The sequence below is a fragment of the Pseudophryne corroboree genome, chromosome 4 (assembly GCF_028390025.1).
Source record: "Pseudophryne corroboree isolate aPseCor3 chromosome 4, aPseCor3.hap2, whole genome shotgun sequence".
Lineage (NCBI taxonomy): Eukaryota > Metazoa > Chordata > Amphibia > Anura > Myobatrachidae > Pseudophryne > Pseudophryne corroboree.
The window spans coordinates 353,867,653-353,886,332 of record NC_086447.1 but is presented as its reverse complement, the minus strand read 5'-3'; the positions used below and the strand labels follow the sequence as shown (position 1 = coordinate 353,886,332).

The 18,680-nt window shown below is 43.5% G+C and overlaps 1 protein-coding gene across 1 annotated transcript in view; it reads right to left on the bottom strand.

Annotated features, from left to right (window-relative positions):
- Positions 1-18,680, bottom strand: part of MASP1 (MBL associated serine protease 1) — a 345,593-nt gene that overhangs the window by 8,986 nt on the left and 317,927 nt on the right. Inside the window, exon 15 of the mRNA XM_063916502.1 lies at positions 7,104-7,203. Coding sequence (XP_063772572.1) covers positions 7,104-7,203 — 100 coding nt within the window. The remainder of the gene's footprint in view (positions 1-7,103; positions 7,204-18,680) is intronic.

Below are 18,680 nucleotides of genomic sequence, written 5' to 3'. Positions count from 1 at the left end.
ACTGTAGGTCCCTGAAACGTTGGCAATAGAAAAGACTGTGGGGGGTATCCTATTAGCCTCGATGTTAAAAATGTCCGAATATCGCGATTAATGACCGATGGTCATTATCACGGTATCCAATTAGAGGCCATTTTTAATAGCCGAAATTATACCCGCAATCGCACAAAAACACATGGGATGAGGGATAAGTTCCTGATCCCATGTGTTTTTGCGGCTCCAGCGGCCAGCGCCGTAACTACCTGTGTGTAAGGTGTGCCTGGCACACAGCACAGTTGCCCTGAGGGCGCACGGCCAGTGGCTTGTAATGAGTCAAATTGACTCATTACATTGACGCTGCCTGTTGTGTGCCGTGCGCCGCGCTGGAGGAGAGCAGCAGCGTCGGGGACAGGAAGGAGGAGGAGGGAGGGGGACTGGAGCCGCAGCAGCGCTATGTCATTGGTAGCGGTTCATTCATCCCAGCATTCTCAGCGGTGGGCAGCCAATGCGGAAGGAGAGAGGACTGCTGCAGCGGTGCCTCTACCAATTCCAAAGCGCTGCTGCTGCTCCAGTCCCACCCTTCTCCTCCTTGTCCGATGCCCGGGATCTGATCATCTGCCTGCACGAGGAGCCAGACTGCCAGCAGGGTGAGATGGTAAGTCTCTCTCTCTCTATCTCGTATCTGACATAATCTGTAAAAAGGGGGACGCTGGCTGCCGTAATGTGTAAAAAGGGGGATGCTGGCTGCCATAATGTGTAAAAAGGGGGACGCTGGCTGCCGTAATGTGTAAAAAGGGGGATGCTGGCTGCCATAATGTGTAAAAAGGGGGATGCTGGCTGCCGTAATGTGTAAAAAGGGGGGCAATGGCTGCCGTAATGTGTAAAAAGGGGGATGCTGGCTGCCGTAATGTGTGAAAAGGGGGACGCTGTCTGCTGTAATGTATAAAAGGGGCTCTACCTGGTGTAGTGGCGTTACTGTGCAGCGTAATTTGAATAATGGAGACTACTATGCACCGTAGTATGAATTGGTATCATTTTGTGACCACGCCCCTTCCCCATGAAGCCATGCCCCTTTATATTTTCTGCGCGCCTGCGATGCGCACTGCCCCTGTCTTGCATGGGGGAGCGTAGCTCGCCACTGAGCCCGCACCCCTGCTGGCATACTATCGCTTGGAATGCCACAGGTACTATTCTCTCTCTATAGGTATTGTGAACACCCATAGAGGGGGAATCCCCTACTTCACCGGTATGGTGCCCCTGTCGGGATCCCGGCGTCGGTATTGTGACCGCATACCATATAACGCCGTGACTTTTAGTTTAGTATTTTTCCAAAAATTGACAAAACAGCTACAATCACATAATTTGGGCCTTTTTTGTTCCTAGTGTATTAGTAACTACAATAATATTTATTTTTTAATAAAACCATAGTTTGTGGGTTTTTTTTTAATTCAGTGGATTAAGTAAGGTAGGAAGCTGTGCTCTCCATGGTGCTAGCCACACCCAATTGCACAGACCACACCCCCATATCAGTAGTCACACCCCCACCATGCTATTCATACCTGCGGAAGCGGCGCACAATAGGCCCTTTATTAATTTCAGCTCCAGGCCCATCAGGACCTTAATCTGGCACTGGTTAGCAAATGGGCAAAACCATGTGCACTGCAGGGGGGGGGAGGGGGGGCAATATAACATGTGCAGAGAGAGTTAGATTTGGGTGGGATGTGTTAAAACTGAAATCTAAATTGCAGTGTAAAAATAAAGCAGCCAGTATTTACCCTGCACAGAAACAATATCACCCACCCAAATCTAACTCTCTCTGCACATGTTATATCTGCCCATCTGCTACCAAAAAAGCTGCTACGATCAGGTCTGAATTAGGCCCATAGTTTGTAAGCTTGCAAACAGAGACCTCTTACCTCTTTTCTTCCTGTTACTACCCAGTCTTGTTTTATTACTGTTTTGTTCCTAATTGGGAAATGGAATGGAATGGAATATGCTGCTATTATACTGTACAAGTAAATGTTAATGTTAATAATGTTTTAGAATTGATTAACACCTAGACCCGACAGGGCTCATCAATATAGTCAAACTGATTATGTCTCTTAAAATGTTATACATTCTTTTCTATTTCTCCAGCTTGCATTGCCTTTGCATAGGCTGTCACTCCTTATTTCTTCTGTATTTGGCTTAAGTTAAAATTGGATCATATTTTTGTATATGTGTGTACAGTTCTACCACTCATTCTGTTTATTGTCTGTTATATTGAGATGTGTCTCTGTTATGCTATATGGTCTAACTAATAAAAAATGTACTTTAAAAAAATGTTCTAAATTCTTTATGGTTCACCTACTGTCATACGAAAAAAAATCTATACTGAAGAAATTTGTTACTCACAGACCTTCCCTGCTTTGGGCGGGATGGTTCCCAGAATACAGTAAGCAGACAAATTCTCCTGTACATGTAGTGGTTGGGTTTCTCTACCTAATTTCTACTGTATTGTCCTGCGATTGGAGGAAATCCTTGCTAGGCCAGTTACTATGACACCCCGGACAGAGGAAAAATTCATGGAGTATCCCACTGCAAGTCCACTCACACTGTCTTTCATGTATGGAGTAGTGCCAAAGAAAATAAAATCCTTTAATTAGAAAAATTGCCACCAATGAGGACGAGAGCTCTGTTGAACTTAATTCCAAAGGGTGCCATTTTAAAGACTTTGAAGCCGCTAATAAAATTTATCCCCTTGTACTCTTTTGTCATACTTTCACTTTATTCATGTGGGTAGGACCAACTTCTTATTTGTCAGTGAATCCTCAGATCATAGATTTAGATAAAAATGTGGAAAGAAGTGTGGGGAAAATTCATTATTAGTAACACTTTATTGTTAAAGATACATTATGTTATACTCGTCTGTGCCAATATTCACACCTTTGATATCTGTGTTCGCCGAAATAAAAGTTAAATCCGAGCTGTCAGGGCATCAATATTCAGGGGTAAAAGTAGGCACCCCCGTCTGGTACCATTTGTTATATTGGAAAATATACACATTTTTGACACCCTGACAGTGGAAGTGGATTGGATTCCACAGAGTTAGTATCCCCCAAATTATACTCATTGATTGGGTATAATATGCAATAAAGAGCAAATAAAAGTTATAATGTTTTCTTTGGAACTGATGCAGTGAAAAAATCTAATAGTGCATTTGAAGCTGTCATGCACATGCCTCCAAAGTCATCTGGGTCATAGTGAGGCAGGTGATCCATGACTATGTTCAAATGCATTGTAAGGACTTTAGCATAAATTGTAATGTCTGTGTTTGATAGTGAAATGGGCCTACAGTATGAATAGTATGGGTGATACAGTCTCAACCCTCTCCAGGAAGTACTAAAAACTTGACCTCAAGAAGGGGTTTGTCTTGTACAAGGTAGTCTTATGATAGACAAGTACATTATTAAAAAACATAATACTGTACATATACTGGTTTTCATAGTTTAGGCTCTTTCCTTGTGCTTGAGTTACACGCTTTGCCTATCCAACATCTGTGATAGCAAGTAATTATATGTTGGAGGAAAACCCTCAGATATTTTAATTAGCGGAGGTCCTACATTTCAGATCACACATTGATAAGGGCTCTATTTGAAGGTAAAACCTAGATACATTTATATAATGTGATAGATTTAGAAATGATACTGAAAATATCAGAAATGTTAGGGAACCATGTGATATTAAGTCACCTGGTCGCAGTGCATGGGCCCACATATTTGCGCAAATGTGTGCTAGGAACTTTACTTATACTCCATGTTAAGGGTTTATCTAAATAATTTACACTATCAGTGTTCTTAGTGCTAGTAGTGTGCATCAGCTTTTCTCTTCCTCCAACATAGTATTGTTAGCCTCAGCATGAAAGCACCTCTTAATATCTTTATCAATAGGGTGTGCAGTCCAGCTCCCTTCTTTTTATGGCAAGGTAATTAAAATGTGGCTGTGTTACTCCAGAAGACAGGAAAGTGATTACCAGAATTGTAATGCCTAGTACTTTATATAAAGATTATAGAATTTCTTAGTTAGCGTGGTTACATGCATTATCTTGCCTGAAAAGGTAACCACAGATGTGGCCACGCTCAGTTTTGCCTGCCAAGCGTCTTATTGGAGGAAAAGCTGTTGCAGCTTGTGTGCCCACAACTATGTTGCAGACAGCTATAGGAATGAATGGGCAGCATACCTAGTCACAGCTAGGCGTACTAAGTGACACCCGCAGCTAGGTGCAGCACGTGTGCCCATGTGACCATGTCACAGGTATAATGAGTGTGGCTACATCTGTAGGATATCATGTTAAGATTTTGCTCTTAAGGGTCTATTTATTAAGCCTTGGATGGAGATAAAGTACCAGCCAGTCGGCTCTTAACTGCCATGTCTCAGGCTGGGTTTGTAAAATGACAGGAGGTAATTGGCTGGTACTTTATCTCCAGTGACTCTATCTCCATCCAAGGCTTAGTAAATAGACCCCATAGTCTCTAACAGTCAACAAAAGTTTAAATTCACCTCTGGGAGAAGCCAAGATGTGTAATTCTCTTTGAACCTTATGTTTTTGTATTTTAGATTCAGGAGCCTATAGTATCTCATTCATATAAGTCGTCTTCCATGTCCTATGCTTTTTTCTGAAGCAGAGCTAATATACTATACAGCAGGGGTGACCAGACTTTTGGCACCTGGGATCTACTTTTTGTTCACTTACTTACTGGTGATCTACCGGCGTCAAATAACACCAATAGTAACGCTCACATTTAAAAATAGCTTTAAGAATGACAACATCAAATAACCCCCCTCTGTGCAGATCCCCCCTTCCATTCCCCTACATAATAGCCCTCTGAATAACAATCCACTCTGTGCAGATCCTCCACCCTTTGCAGATCGTCCCTCCCCTTGTGAAGAAACCCCCCTTTGGGAAGATACCACGCTCTGCACAGATCTCCCCCTTTGCAGATCATCCCTCCCCTTGTGAAGAAACCCCCCTTTGCATAACTTGCCTGACAAGTTGTCATGCTTCCTAGCTTCAGTCCACCCTCTCCCCACAGTCACGGCTCCCGCTATAATGCTGCACGGCCTCCCGCTGGCTGCTTCTCTTGTCATCACCACCGCTGGCTGGATCAAACTGGATCCAATTAGCGCCCAGGCTCCTCACATCGCGGGTAGGGAAGCCAATCCCGGGCCATTTTTTCAATCCCGGGTATCAGGATTTAAAAATGGCCAATCCCGGGATTACCGTGATACCCGGGATTTGCTTTTATCTAGGTGGCCGCCCTCTCACCCCACCCCGCCCCGCCCGTCCTACACATGTAACTCACCATATACCGGGGGCGGTCGGGACGGGAACATCCTGTGAACGCTGCTGGCGGCTCCCACCAGCAGCTGACAGCACAGCGTGACCTCTCTTGCTGCGCTGGGGACCCGGAAGCAGGAAGCCGGGCAGCGTTTGAGCGTCATGTGGACACTCAATGCTGATCCCTCAATCCCCGGGATTGGAGCTGATCCCGATCCCGGGATTGGCCACCATAATCGCGGGTGACGTCATTATGTCACCTGTGCACTGCATCTCTGGGAACTGTGAAGAGAAGCAACGGCAGCAGGCTCCTTACAGTTATTTTCTGTTAATCGCGAACTACCTTTTGGCCACCTCTGCTGTACAGTATATGATATCATATTTGCATCCCATAACAATATTGGGGAAATCACACGAGGAGTGTTGGTGACAAAATAATGTTGGAACTCTGTAAAAATTAGCATTCTTGAAAAGAGTTATTTTGTTAAGTTGCCATAGGCAGGTATGGACCCCGGACATGATGATATGTTCAGTGACTGGTCAATGGCTCCATGCAATCTGCTGTACACATCATAGAGTGGGTATCTCTTATTCTACACAGATGTGATAGAGCTTTAGAGTTCTTTAAAGTTTATTGTTGGAGACAGAGTGAAGGGGCTATTATTGTGCATTATCAATGCATATTATTAAATCAATTTTTCAAAGGAAAATTAATACTTTAAATAAAATCTTTAATAACAAAGTGAGAATATTTTTTTCTGTTTGTCGGGAACTGCTCTGTGAAAAGGGAACAAAGGCCCTCATTCCGAGGTGATCGCTCGCTAGCTGCTTTTAGCAGCAATGCAAACGCTAAGCCGCCGCCCTCTGGGAGTGTATCTTCGCTTAGCAGAATTGCGAACGAAAAATTAGCAGAATTGCGCGAAATTTTTTTCCTGCAGTTTCTGAGTAGCTCCAGACCTACTCCTAGATTGCGATCACTGCATACTGTTTAGTTCCTGGTTGGACGTCACAAACACGCCCTGCGTTCGGCCAGCCACTCCCCCGTTTCCCCAGCCACTCCTGCATTTTAGCCTGACACGCCTGCGTTTTTTTAGCACACTCCCGGAAAACGGTCAGTTTCCGCCCAGAAACACCCACTTCCTGTCAATCATTCACCGATCAGCAGAGTGACTGAAAAGCGTCGCTCAGCCCTGTGTAAAATTGCTTAGTTTTGTGTGAAAGTACTTGGCGCATGCGCCCTGCAGCCCATACGTGTGCGCAGAAGAGACGGTTTTAAGCCTAATCACTATGCTGCGAAAAATGGCAGCGAGCGATCAACTCGGAATGAGGGCCAATGCTGTTAGTTTTGTTTTGAAGAGGGATGATGTGGAAAGAGACTGGGCCTTCTCTGACTCATGTGACTGTGCCTTCATTCTTTATTCCCCTAGCATTTCAAATGAGTATTAAATTGGAGGGAGCTATGACCACCAGGTGAGTTGAGAGGTTAATGCCACAAAGGGACTTAATGTCACTGGCACTGTGAAGGATGTATTGACATGGGAAGTTTATTGCCACCTGAGAGGTAATTATTCATCAATACCTATGAACACAGTGGGTGTGTATTGGGGGAGGGTAATACCACTGGGACATCTATTTCTACAAGGAGTGGGGGGGGGGGGGATGTTACAATGGGATATTTGGACACAGATGTGGGAGCCCTAGGCATTTTTCTTCAATGAAATATTAAAGTTTTGAAAAAATATTCTCTTGTCTTAAATGAAAAAAATAATCACTTAATTGGTTAATAGAGATTCATTGTACTCATTCATACCTTCTTTTAGTCCAGCACAAATCATATCTTCAGTTATTAGTTTACCAATCGTCTTGTATACATTTTTGCACACATCATGATCCACCACAGGGATTTCAATCTAAAATCCGAGAAAATTTTTATTAAAAAAAGATAATATTCACTTTTTAAAACTCTCTGAGCAATATATCAGTGTTTGTAAAAATGTTACCATTTGGCCATGTTTAATTTTTTATGTTAAAATTTGTTGGGGATTTTAAAATTATTTAACATTAGCTTTATGTTAATGTATTATTATTATTATTATTATTATTTTATTATTATTATTTTTTTAGATTTTCACAACATAACCATAAAAATACAGTAACACACAGAATACATTTTGGAGCTCCTGTATAATTGGACATACATATGGTTATTTTGTATACAGTAGGATGAAAAAGGTAATCATTTATATTTTATTGACAACAGTAACAAGTATACTGGCAAACAAAAGGCAGCCAAAATCATAGCCAACTACAGGGAATGCAACTATCCCATGATTTGAAACAAAAGCAGAGCCAAATATGAAACAATTAATCACTTGACTTGGGGAGGAGGAATTTACTATATCATAATATCCAGCCTGGAAGTGAGGATGAGGCCCTGGGTACCACAACCACTTGAACAAATCTTTTGCTAAGTATTATTATTATTATTATTATTATGCATATTTAAATGCATATACTGTTTTGCCTGCTTCCTTTAACTCCGGTTCAAGCGGGAAGGGAATATTAATGGTGTCAGAGTGGGATCAAGGAGATAAAAAGTGGATATGACAATTTTAAAGAAAGTGTTTATCGGTTTTTATGTTAATTGTAAAAGCCCCGCTCAGTTTGTTAGTTCCAAACGCCGTCGAACTGAGTATCTTTCATGGCCCGTAAAAGCCGATCACTGTCGAGCCATGATTGATAAGTTTAGAAAATGATGTCAGCCTATGAAATGTGATAGTTTTTGTCCTTTATCTGTATCTGTTTATACAGTAATGAGAGTTATAAACCAGCCACCGCTGTTATATGTTATAAAGATCTTCAAGAGGTAGTCTGCTGTTTGAATGAGGGGGCAGTCATCCAAATGTCAGGGTGGAATTGCCACAAGGGGAAACCATAGTTTCTCTATTAATTATGCTAAACACTGTGTATGTAGCACAGAAATTGAAGGGAGAAATTGTTGCAGCTGAGTTGGGACAGATATACTATGTGTTACTGGATGGTGATTCTCACCAGGCCTGAAACTAGGATTCCTGTCACCCGGGGCAAAACAGTAATCCCCCCCCCCAAAAAAAAAAAAAAATAATGATAATAATAATAATAATTAATGAATTAATAAATAAAACAATAATAATAATAATAATAATAATAATAATAATAATAATAAAAAAATAATAATAATTTAAATAAATAACAAAATTTAAATAAATAAATAAAAACACCATCACCACAACTTTAGACTCTGCCCTTTCAGGCATTTTTTATAACCTTGACAATGCTAAATTCCTTTGTCGTATAAATAACCCTTATGAAGCTAAGAACACTGTACGCTGCTTACTTAAGAAATACCGTAATGATACGCTATTTGCGTAACGATCGCTCAGCCGTAGGCGAGACGCTCAAGCGTCACGTTCGCTCACGGCCCAGTGATCACAGGACACGTTATTGGTTATGTCTAGGGGAAAGATTCGCTGTAACGTAGCATACGCTAGAGACCACGAGGAGGTCACTAGCGGTGCAGACGCTCACAACACTATACCTTGATATTAAACCTTATACCGATGAAACACACAGAATACCTTAATGTGAGTACAGGGTGTAAATGCAACCTTGTGTAACCTGACTATCTACAAAGCTGTTTGAGCGTCACCGACGCTCAAGTGAACACTTAACACTATAGTAAATACACTGATACTGGTTTAGGGTTCCAAAGCCTATAATCTGTATTATATCTAGTATACTTGTAAAAGAGTAACACAGTACAAATGATACACTACAATATAACAAAGACTTCCTAACCAAACACCTAACTAAGGGATAAACTACAATGCTATCCTGGTCTAACACAATACAATACAATAATACTACGAAGTATTTAAGAGAAAAAGAGGAGAGGAGAGATAGAGAGAGAAAGAGAGATATTGGCTCACAGAAAGACAATGATTACGGAGAGAACTTACGCACAAAGGGTATGATCGCCAGCGCCTCGATATCCAGCTCCCGATTATCAGCAGATAACCGTTGATGAGAGAGTGAGAGCTGGATGTGGTCGGTCTGCCTATTTATGCCCCACACACAATGCAATCTCCTAGTCCCTACAATCCTACAGTTTATTGGACACAGGAATTCGGCCCTGTACTGTAACCAAAGGTCATAGGTTGATTCATACAGGTGGGCTGTGCTGATTTCCAACAGCTCAGGTGGGTGGGGAACTGGGTTTCCCGCCGCATACCTGAGTATGTGCAAATCATAGAAATGGACATAAACTTCTTATGTCCATAACTATTCGCACGAGCGATTAATACGCTCCAAACCAACACCGGAATATTGCTAATTAAATACTCTTCCGATGGGTATCAAACACTGCTGTATGACTCCTGTTAGACCCTTCGTGCAATACAAAGAGGGATTCCTCCGCTCAGGGACATTCTATCTAAACCAAACTTACAGAAACTATTGAGGGGAACATGATCTATAAACTACATTAATTGTGAACTTTTGTAACGAATGAGTCGCACGCTACGATCACATAAACTCTACCGTAAATGCGCATACTGCGCGTGCGAGTGCACGCTATTGCGGGTATGCGCTTCCACGGGAGAGCGTACGCATGCGCAGCACGGACCAGTGTGCGGTGCAAATATGGCAGTGTGCACTAAGACATTTTTCTGACTTTGACAGTCCACCCTTTGGCAGTCAATAATAACTGCCACAAAATATTTAAGGAGAAAAATGTAAGTCAGGGGTTAATTGATTTCCATGGTTGGGTAGGGGAGGAGAGAGGAGAAGGTGTGAAGAGGGTATGACCTAGTGAGAAAGCAGAAGCATGTGTGTATGAGTCCATGTTTGGAGGGTCATGTATCATCGTGCCGTACGTGTGGTAAATCAAGCTTCGAGGTATTGCGAAGTATACATTTGAATTCCTTCTTATCCTGTGGTACAGGTCTGTGGATGGGCTGTCAAACTCTACCGAGCTCATTTCGGCTGTGGTTGTAACAAAATGGGGATGCACATTTTAGTTGATGATACATGAATTGGGGGGGGGGTATGTGGTTGCTGCTATCTGTGCCTGTATTCCCTATCGACTATGTGTGTTATTGCCTGAGGGTTGCAGAGATGAAGATAAAGAACACTTACGAAAAATGCAATGATATTCTATGTCAGGGTAATGTACGTTCGTCGATTGAGGTCTTGATTGGTGTCGGTTGATTGGAGTCTTCTTCTTTGTGCTTTTGCTCATAAATCGTGAGTAAAGCATACAACGTCCATGGATTTACAAAAAAAATGTTGGGCTAGCGTGGTTTTAAAGTTCCTAGGGAAACTGGGGTACCCATGGCATTGTCCATCAAAATCTTGTTTATCAGGTCGCCTGCTCTTCTTCTTTCCATCTTTCCGTTGTCGGCCCCTTGGCTCATCAAATCCTTCGTCTACGTGGGTCTTTGTACCTCGGAGGGAAACATAGAAATGGGTGAAAGGCGGACCGTATACTCATTACATCATTACGTCATGGTTTCTAGCATTGGGTCATAAATCAAATCCAGGTTAATTACAGTTTCCTCACTCCTCAAGCTCATCACTTTTGTACTTTGTTTGCACCTCATCAAAGCCTGCCCGCATCTAAATATCAATCCAATAGATATAACAACACCTAAGATACACAGGAGAAACTTTCCAACATCCATTATGACTCCTTGAGCCCAGTCTCCTAAACCGGAGAACCAATTTCGCGGGTTCAACCATGACACCCAACCAGTCAGCTCATTACCTACAGCAGCAAGGGTGAGATTGTGTTTTCGACGAAATTCCCACTTTAATTGCAGAATATCGTCCATCTTTTGGTCTATGACCTCTACCGGATCCTCGGTGCTATTTGTGATATACGTGCAACACTTTATGCCGTACTGTGTTGCCAATGTAACACAATATCCGCCTGTTACTGCTGTAAGATAATTAAGAACCATCCTATGCTGAACTAGTTCTGTTTTGTAAGCTTGGAGTTCTCTTCCAGTGTATCTAAACGTGTCATCATACATTTCAGTGATATTATCTAACAAATTGGCGAGTGCGGAAATGTATCTATAATTCATCACACCTCGAGCGGTGCGAGTGAAATCTAACGCTACCAGAACCTGAATCCCGGTGGATTCATGGATAAGATCAGAGGCCGGATGCTCTAACCTTTCTGACAGTTGTCTTTTAACAAGGTGCTCGTAGTGAGTGTGAGTATAAGGAGTTTGGGCACCACGGTGTATGTCCTTCATTTTGTCATGTGTAACAGTCATTACTTCAGGCAATACTTTTCCAATATAACACAATCCTTCAGAGTTTGGGGCAAGCCACTTGTACGCCTTTCTCCCGCATATGAAATATGCATCATCGGGGAGAACATAAGGGACGGAGAAGGACATGACCATGTTACAAACCTTCCAGGTGAAATCTCCTGACCCTAATTCTTCCATCTGTCTAATGCACGTATCAGTTTGTACGATATGTGCACAGTATCCTGGTGATACCTCTCCAACTCTAGTAATCCTATTTCCTAAGGTATATCGATACCGGAATGATTTTCCTCTACTGGCTATGTGGCGTACGAGCTCTGTATCTGTAGGCATTCTATCTGCTCTGTGTGAAAAGGTCATGGTTTGGTTGCTCCATGACACTTCCCAATTTCCCGGTTTTCTAGGATTGGAGATGTTAAAACATAAGAGGGACCTATCCACATGGTATTGGTGGAGCTTTAAACTAGGAGGGCTGGAGATGTTAAACCTCCGGTCCACCGGTCTCCCACCACTTAGCTCAAGTACCTCCCCTAACGTTAAAGGAAATGGTACTAGCCCTGATTTACTGTGACCCTGAGGTACTTGAGAGCATACCCAACAATCTGTTTGGTTTAACACGTTACCCACTAAGGAGTGATAGTCACTCAATGGATGCCGGTCTATATGGATATTAAAACTAGATTGGCATTTCTTTATGCATCCATCTTCAACCAGATTATCACAGAGCCTACAGATACAATTTTCTTCAGCTAACAATCCATCACAATTTCTTCTATCGGATCGTTTTCTGATACTCGCCTTTGCTTGTTGGCTTGGTTGATCTTGGAAAACTACGCCTCCATCATCATAATCGGAACCCATTCCAGAACCTCTTTCGACCTCTATGGTACTCTCGCCGGAACAGACTGCTCTGGTCAACATCATGGTTAACATCAAAATCCGGACCACAGTCTCTTGGGGCAAGTCCATCTTTGAGGAGGAAATAGAGAAGAATGAGAAGGGGGAAAAAGAAATTTTAAAGGAGAGGGGATGGGAAGTGGAGAAAACAATAAAAGGGAGAGGGGAGTCGACAGCTGCTTTCGGTCTTCAAGGCTCAGGTGCCGCCTCAGTCCTCCTGGAACAGACACTCTAGTGATACAACCTCTACCGTCTGTTCCTTATCACGGGACTTCTCTGGATCAGCAACCTTCTTGCAGTGGGATGAATGGACCCAAGTCTCTCTCTCAGCAACCTTCAATGCTGTGGTGCTAGTCAATAAGACCTGGTATGGTCCTTCCCATCTATCAATAAGACAACCTGAGCGTAGAAAATTTCGTATCATTACATAATCCCCAGGTTCAATGTCATGACAATTACTATCTGGTAAATCAGGAATCACCAACTTCAGATTATCATTTTGATTCCTCAACTGTTTACTCATGTTAATCAAGTACTTTACAGTTACTTCATTGTTACATTTCAAATCATCCTGAGGGTTAATCATGACATGCGGTTGTCGACCAAACAAGATTTCAAAAGGGGACAGATTAAGAGGGGACTTGGGAGTGGTTCTGATGCTATACAAAACAATGGGTAAAGCTTCTGGCCACGTCAATCCTGTCTCTGCCATTACTTTACTCAATTTATTTTTAATAGTGCTGTTCACTCTTTCGACCTTCGCGCTCGCCTGTGGACGGTACGGAGTGTGCAGCTTACTGTCAATTCCCATCAACTTACACATTCCTTGAAAGACATCACCTGTAAAATGGGTACCCCTATCACTTTCAATGATTCTAGGGATACCATATCTACATACAAATTCCTGCACAATTTTCTTAGCTGTAAACATAGCGGTATTTGTAGCTGTTGGAAAAGCTTCGACCCAATTTGAGAAAACATCTATACAAACAAGTACATATTTCAAATTTCTACATGGGGGTAATTGAATGAAGTCAATTTGTATTACTTGGAAAGGGCCGCCGGCAGGTGGGATATGGGATGGTTCTGTTGGTATTGCTTTTCCAATATTCTTTCTCAGACAGGTAAGGCATGACATTGCTCTTTTACTAGCATGAGAGGAGAATCCTGGGGCGCACCAGTATGCTCTTACCAATTTGCACATCCCCTCCTTGCCTAGATGAGTCAGCCCGTGAGCTGCTTCAGCCAGACACGGAAGGTATGCCCTGGGGGCCACTGGTTTACCATGTCCATCCGTCCAGAGCCCTGAGGACTCCTGGCCATATCCCTTTGCCTTCCAGACTGCCTTCTCCTGAGTGGAACACAAATTCTGCATTTCACACAACTTTTGTGTGTTGATGGTATTAAATACCATCAGTTGTGTGGTGTCTGTCCGTATGGGGGTAGCAGCTGCAAGCTTTGCAGCTTCGTCTGCTCGGCTGTTACCAAGGGATACTGGGTCTTGACTATATGTATGTGCTTTACATTTGATAACAGCCACTCTGTCGGGTTCCTGTATCGCTGTTAGAAGCCTTTTTATATACGCTGCATGCGCTATCGGTGTGCCAGCTGCCGTCATGAAATTTCTGAGCCGCCATAGGGCTCCGAAATCATGGACTACCCCGAACGCGTATCTAGAATCGGTGTAGATATTGGCAGACTTACCCTTAGCCAATTCACATGCTCTGGTTAGGGCGACCAGTTCAGCAACCTGGGCTGAGTGAGGTGGGCCTAGCGGTTCCGCTTCTATGGTGTCTTGGTCATCTACGACTGCGTATCCAGTACACAAGTCTCCCGAGTCTGACTGTCTGTGACAACTACCGTCCGTGTAGAACGTGAGTTCTGCATCTTCTAGTGGATTGTCACTGATGTCAGGCCTTGCGGTAAAATTTTGGGTCAAATATTCCATACAATCATGTGTATCTTCCTTTGCATTAAATCCTCCTTCCCCATCACTCTCACCTCCCACCCTTTGTGCCTGTCCAGGCACACCTGGGAGAAATGTTGCAGGGTTTAATGCACTGCATCTCCTTATGGTGATGTTTACGGGGGCCATTAGTGCTAATTCCCATCTCGTAAACCTGGCTGATGAGACGTGTCTGGTTTGGGCAGAATTCAATAAGGCAGATACCGCATGCGGTGTATGGATTGTGAGGTTGTGGCCTAGTACGACATCTTCGCTTTTCGTCACTAGCAATGCTATCGCCGCAACGCTACGCAAGCATGTGGGGAGGGATCGCGCTACCGTGTCTAGCTGAGCGCTGTAGTATGCAATTGGCCTGCTGGCATCACCGTGTTTTTGTGTTAGTACACCTGCTGCGCACCCAGCACTTTCTGTTCCGTATAGTTCAAAGGGTTTCCCATAGTCTGGCATACCTAGTGCTGGTGCCTGCGTTAGGCACTGTTTGAGTCTCTCAAATGCTGTTTCAGATTCGTCTGTATGCGAAATCCGATCAGGTTTGTTTGAAGAGACCATTTCCTGCAAAGGTAGCGCCAATATGGAAAACCCTGGGATCCAATTACGGCAATACCCACACATTCCTAAAAACGTCCTTATCTGTTGCTGGGTTTGTGGCAGTGTCATGTCTCTAATGGCTTGGATTCTATCAGCGGTCAGGTGTCTCAGTCCTTGTGTTAGACAGTGTCCCAAGTATTTTACCTTAGCTTGGCATAATTGCAACTTGTCTTTGGAGACCTTGTGACCTGTGTCTGAAAGATGAAACAGGAGCTGTTTCGTATCCTTCAGGGATGCCTCCAATGAATCAGAACACAGTAGTAGATCATCCACGTACTGTATCAACACTGATCCACTTTCCGGTTGGAAAGACTGTAAACAATCATGCAAAGCCTGAGAAAATATACTTGGACTATCTATGAAACCTTGGGGTAACCGAGTCCACGTGTATTGGACTCCTCTGTATGTGAATGCAAACAAATATTGGCTGTCAGGGTGCAGAGGTACCGAAAAGAAAGCGGAGCAGAGGTCAATAACAGTGAAAAATTTGGCAGTGGGAGGAATTTGCATTAGGATGACAGCTGGATTAGGCACTACGGGGAACTGACTCTCAACTATTTTGTTAATCCCCCTTAGATCCTGCACTAGCCTGTAACCCCTCCCCCCACTCTTTTTAACAGGGAAGATGGGACTATTTGCTGTGCTGGACGTTCTTACTAGAATGCCCTGTTGTAGCAAGCGCTCTATTACCGGGAAAACTCCTAACTCCACCTCTGGCTTCAGAGGATACTGTGGGATTTTTGGAGCTATCCTACCATCTTTTACTTGTACTACTACTGGAGCTACGTTTGCCATTAATCCAGTGTCCTGTCCATCTTTTGTCCAAAGTGACTCTGGTATCTGAGATGTCATCTCTTCTACTTGGGATGGATTCCTATTTGTCATAATGGAATGTGACATTAATTTTGATGGGGAGTCTAACATGTCTCGTACTTCCTGAGCGTGATTCTCAGGGATGTCCAAGAATACACCTTCAGGAGTACAATAAATGACGCAACCCATTTTACATAGTAAGTCTCTTCCCAGGAGATTGGTCGGTGCCGATGCAGCCAGCAAGAAGGAATGCTTGGTATGCAAAGGCCCTATTGTAATCTCGGCTGGTTTGCTAACAGGGTAGTGCTGGACTACTCCTGTTACTCCTATGGCTGGAACTGTCCTACCAGTGGTTCTCATGCCCACTGTCGAATTGATCACTGACTTGGCCGCCCCTGTGTCTACAAGAAAGTTTAAAGTTTTACCGGCTACATTGATTGCAATCTCTGGTTCGCTTCCAAGACTGGCAATCAATTTAACTGGTTGCAGATTACAGGTATGGCCACACCCCTATTGGGTATGCTGACCTCCCTGAATCCCGCTGGCAGCAACTACTTGTGAGGGAGTTAGCTGGGAACTACCAGAGGCATGCCAATCTCTGTTTGGGGGATATCTTTTTGTTTCCCCTGTATGTGGCTCAAAACTCCGCCTCTGTGGACCCTGCTCCCAATGTCGTGTGTGGTGTTGTTGTCTAGGGGGTTGAAAAGATCTTTGTACATTTCTTACTCTACAGTCTCGTGCAAAATGTCCTGGTTTGTTACAAGAAAAACATGTTATTACACTTGCCTTACCCACAGGATTCGGTGGTACATACGCAGGCTGCCTTGTGGTCAGCGCCTGTATACTTACGGACATCAACTTATCACTTTGCGACTCCCTGTGCCTAGTGATATTTCTGTCGTGATCAATAGCAGCCTCTCTCAAGGTGGACACTGACAGACCTCGCCAACATGGCTGCGTGGTCTGTACCCTAGCTTTTAATGTTTCTTTCAAACCATCCATCAGTACAGATACTGCTACATCTCGATGGTTTGGGTTGGTCTTTATGTCTTCTATACCAGTGTACTTTGCCATTTCTAATAGTGCCCGGTGAAAATATTCTGTTGCCGTTTCGGACTCCTTTTGCTTAATGGAAAATATTTTATTCCATTTAACAACGGCAGGGAAATACTCCTTTAGCTGTAAATTTATCCTTTTTACATTATCCTTGTTGTACACGTCTGTAAGCGGTACATCTTTATCCAATGCACAATCAGCTAAAAACTGAGTTGCATCAACATTGGAAGGTAAACAAGCTCTTAGCAGTATCTGCCAATCCTTGTTGTTGGGTTCTACCGTGTTACCTAAATCCCTGATGTATTTTTGGCTAGCAACTAAGTCCTTCCTGGGGTCAGGAAATTCGGACACTATTGTTCTTAATTCCATTCTGGAAAATGGAGTATACATGGCAATGTTCCTTATGGGAGTGGCTCCAGACACATCTGTTTTTCCATTGGGAACTGCTATTACCCTTACAGGAGCAATTCTAACAGCCTCTTCCTGTGTAGATTCTACAGCTTGTTGTGGTACAATTGTTTCAGTGTAGTGCATGGTGCCGTACTTACCCGTTGACACGACCTCACCTATCCCTCCGCTAGGGGCTTTCACTAATCTCGTGGGTGTCGCTGTGCCTACTGTGGTCTCTGCTATGGTGGCTGCAAGAGAGAGAGCTGAAATTGTTGCTGAATCGTCTTCTTGATCACACTCCTGAGGAAGGTTCAAAACAGGGTACATCTTGCACGGGTTAATACTTGCATGAGTTATTTGGTTAACATCATTAACATTTACAGGGTTACTAAGAGTTTGTGTTTTACAACCCAGTGCGTTTCTCTCCGCAATCAACTTCTCTCCTGCAATGTATGGTGGAGGAGGAGCTGTGGCAATCAACTTCCTGACTGCCCCAGATCCCGCCGCCAGAGCCAAACCTCTTTGTATCTCACCTTCCTGGTGCCATAACTGTAAATAATCATGATGCTGAATTCGTCTCTTTGCTGATTTTACGAGACATATCCTCCTCCTTAAATTTTGTAACACCTCTGGACTGAAGCTACCTATTCTTGGGAACTTGTCCCTGTCTTGTACAGTCATTCTTTGCCATTCATCACATAAAACCTCTGTGTGACTACCGTATTTTTCACACATAATGTATCTTGCCGACCCAATTGGTCGGTCCTCCGAATCAACCTGAACCTGGGTTGATCGCCCCCTACCGGAACAAATGGCCCCCATAATCTGTAGGCGTTGCTTATTCCTCCTTGGATCTTTTATCTCAAGGTTTTCAGCGAACCCTTACAAACAAACCAAGATGTCCTTGGGCAGGCCGGCGGTGGTGGTTTATCAAGTACCCCACTTACTTCTCGCCCACGTTGGCCTGTGCCGCAATCACTGTAAACCAGAGCTGTGGTACCCAACCCAGGGCCCCTGTGAACCTTTAGTTTACTGGAACATATGAGGGTTACCCGCAGGACACTTACTCTTTCCAGTAAAGTTGGGGTTGTTAGATAGTTCCTGAGTGACCAGCGAACTTCCCTTCCAAAAATAAAAAATTACACAAATCACGTCAGAATGTACAAATAGCGTTTGTGACCACTTTACTCTAATGGTATTTAGGTCAGATTACTAACTACTGCACACAATTACGTGTGGTCCAATCGTTCAGTACACGAGCACTACTTGTCATGTACTGAAAGATCAATGGAATCGATGTTTCCGGCTGCGATTCCTTCAACCAGAGCTTGTATGGCCTATATGGGTTCTGCACCAACAC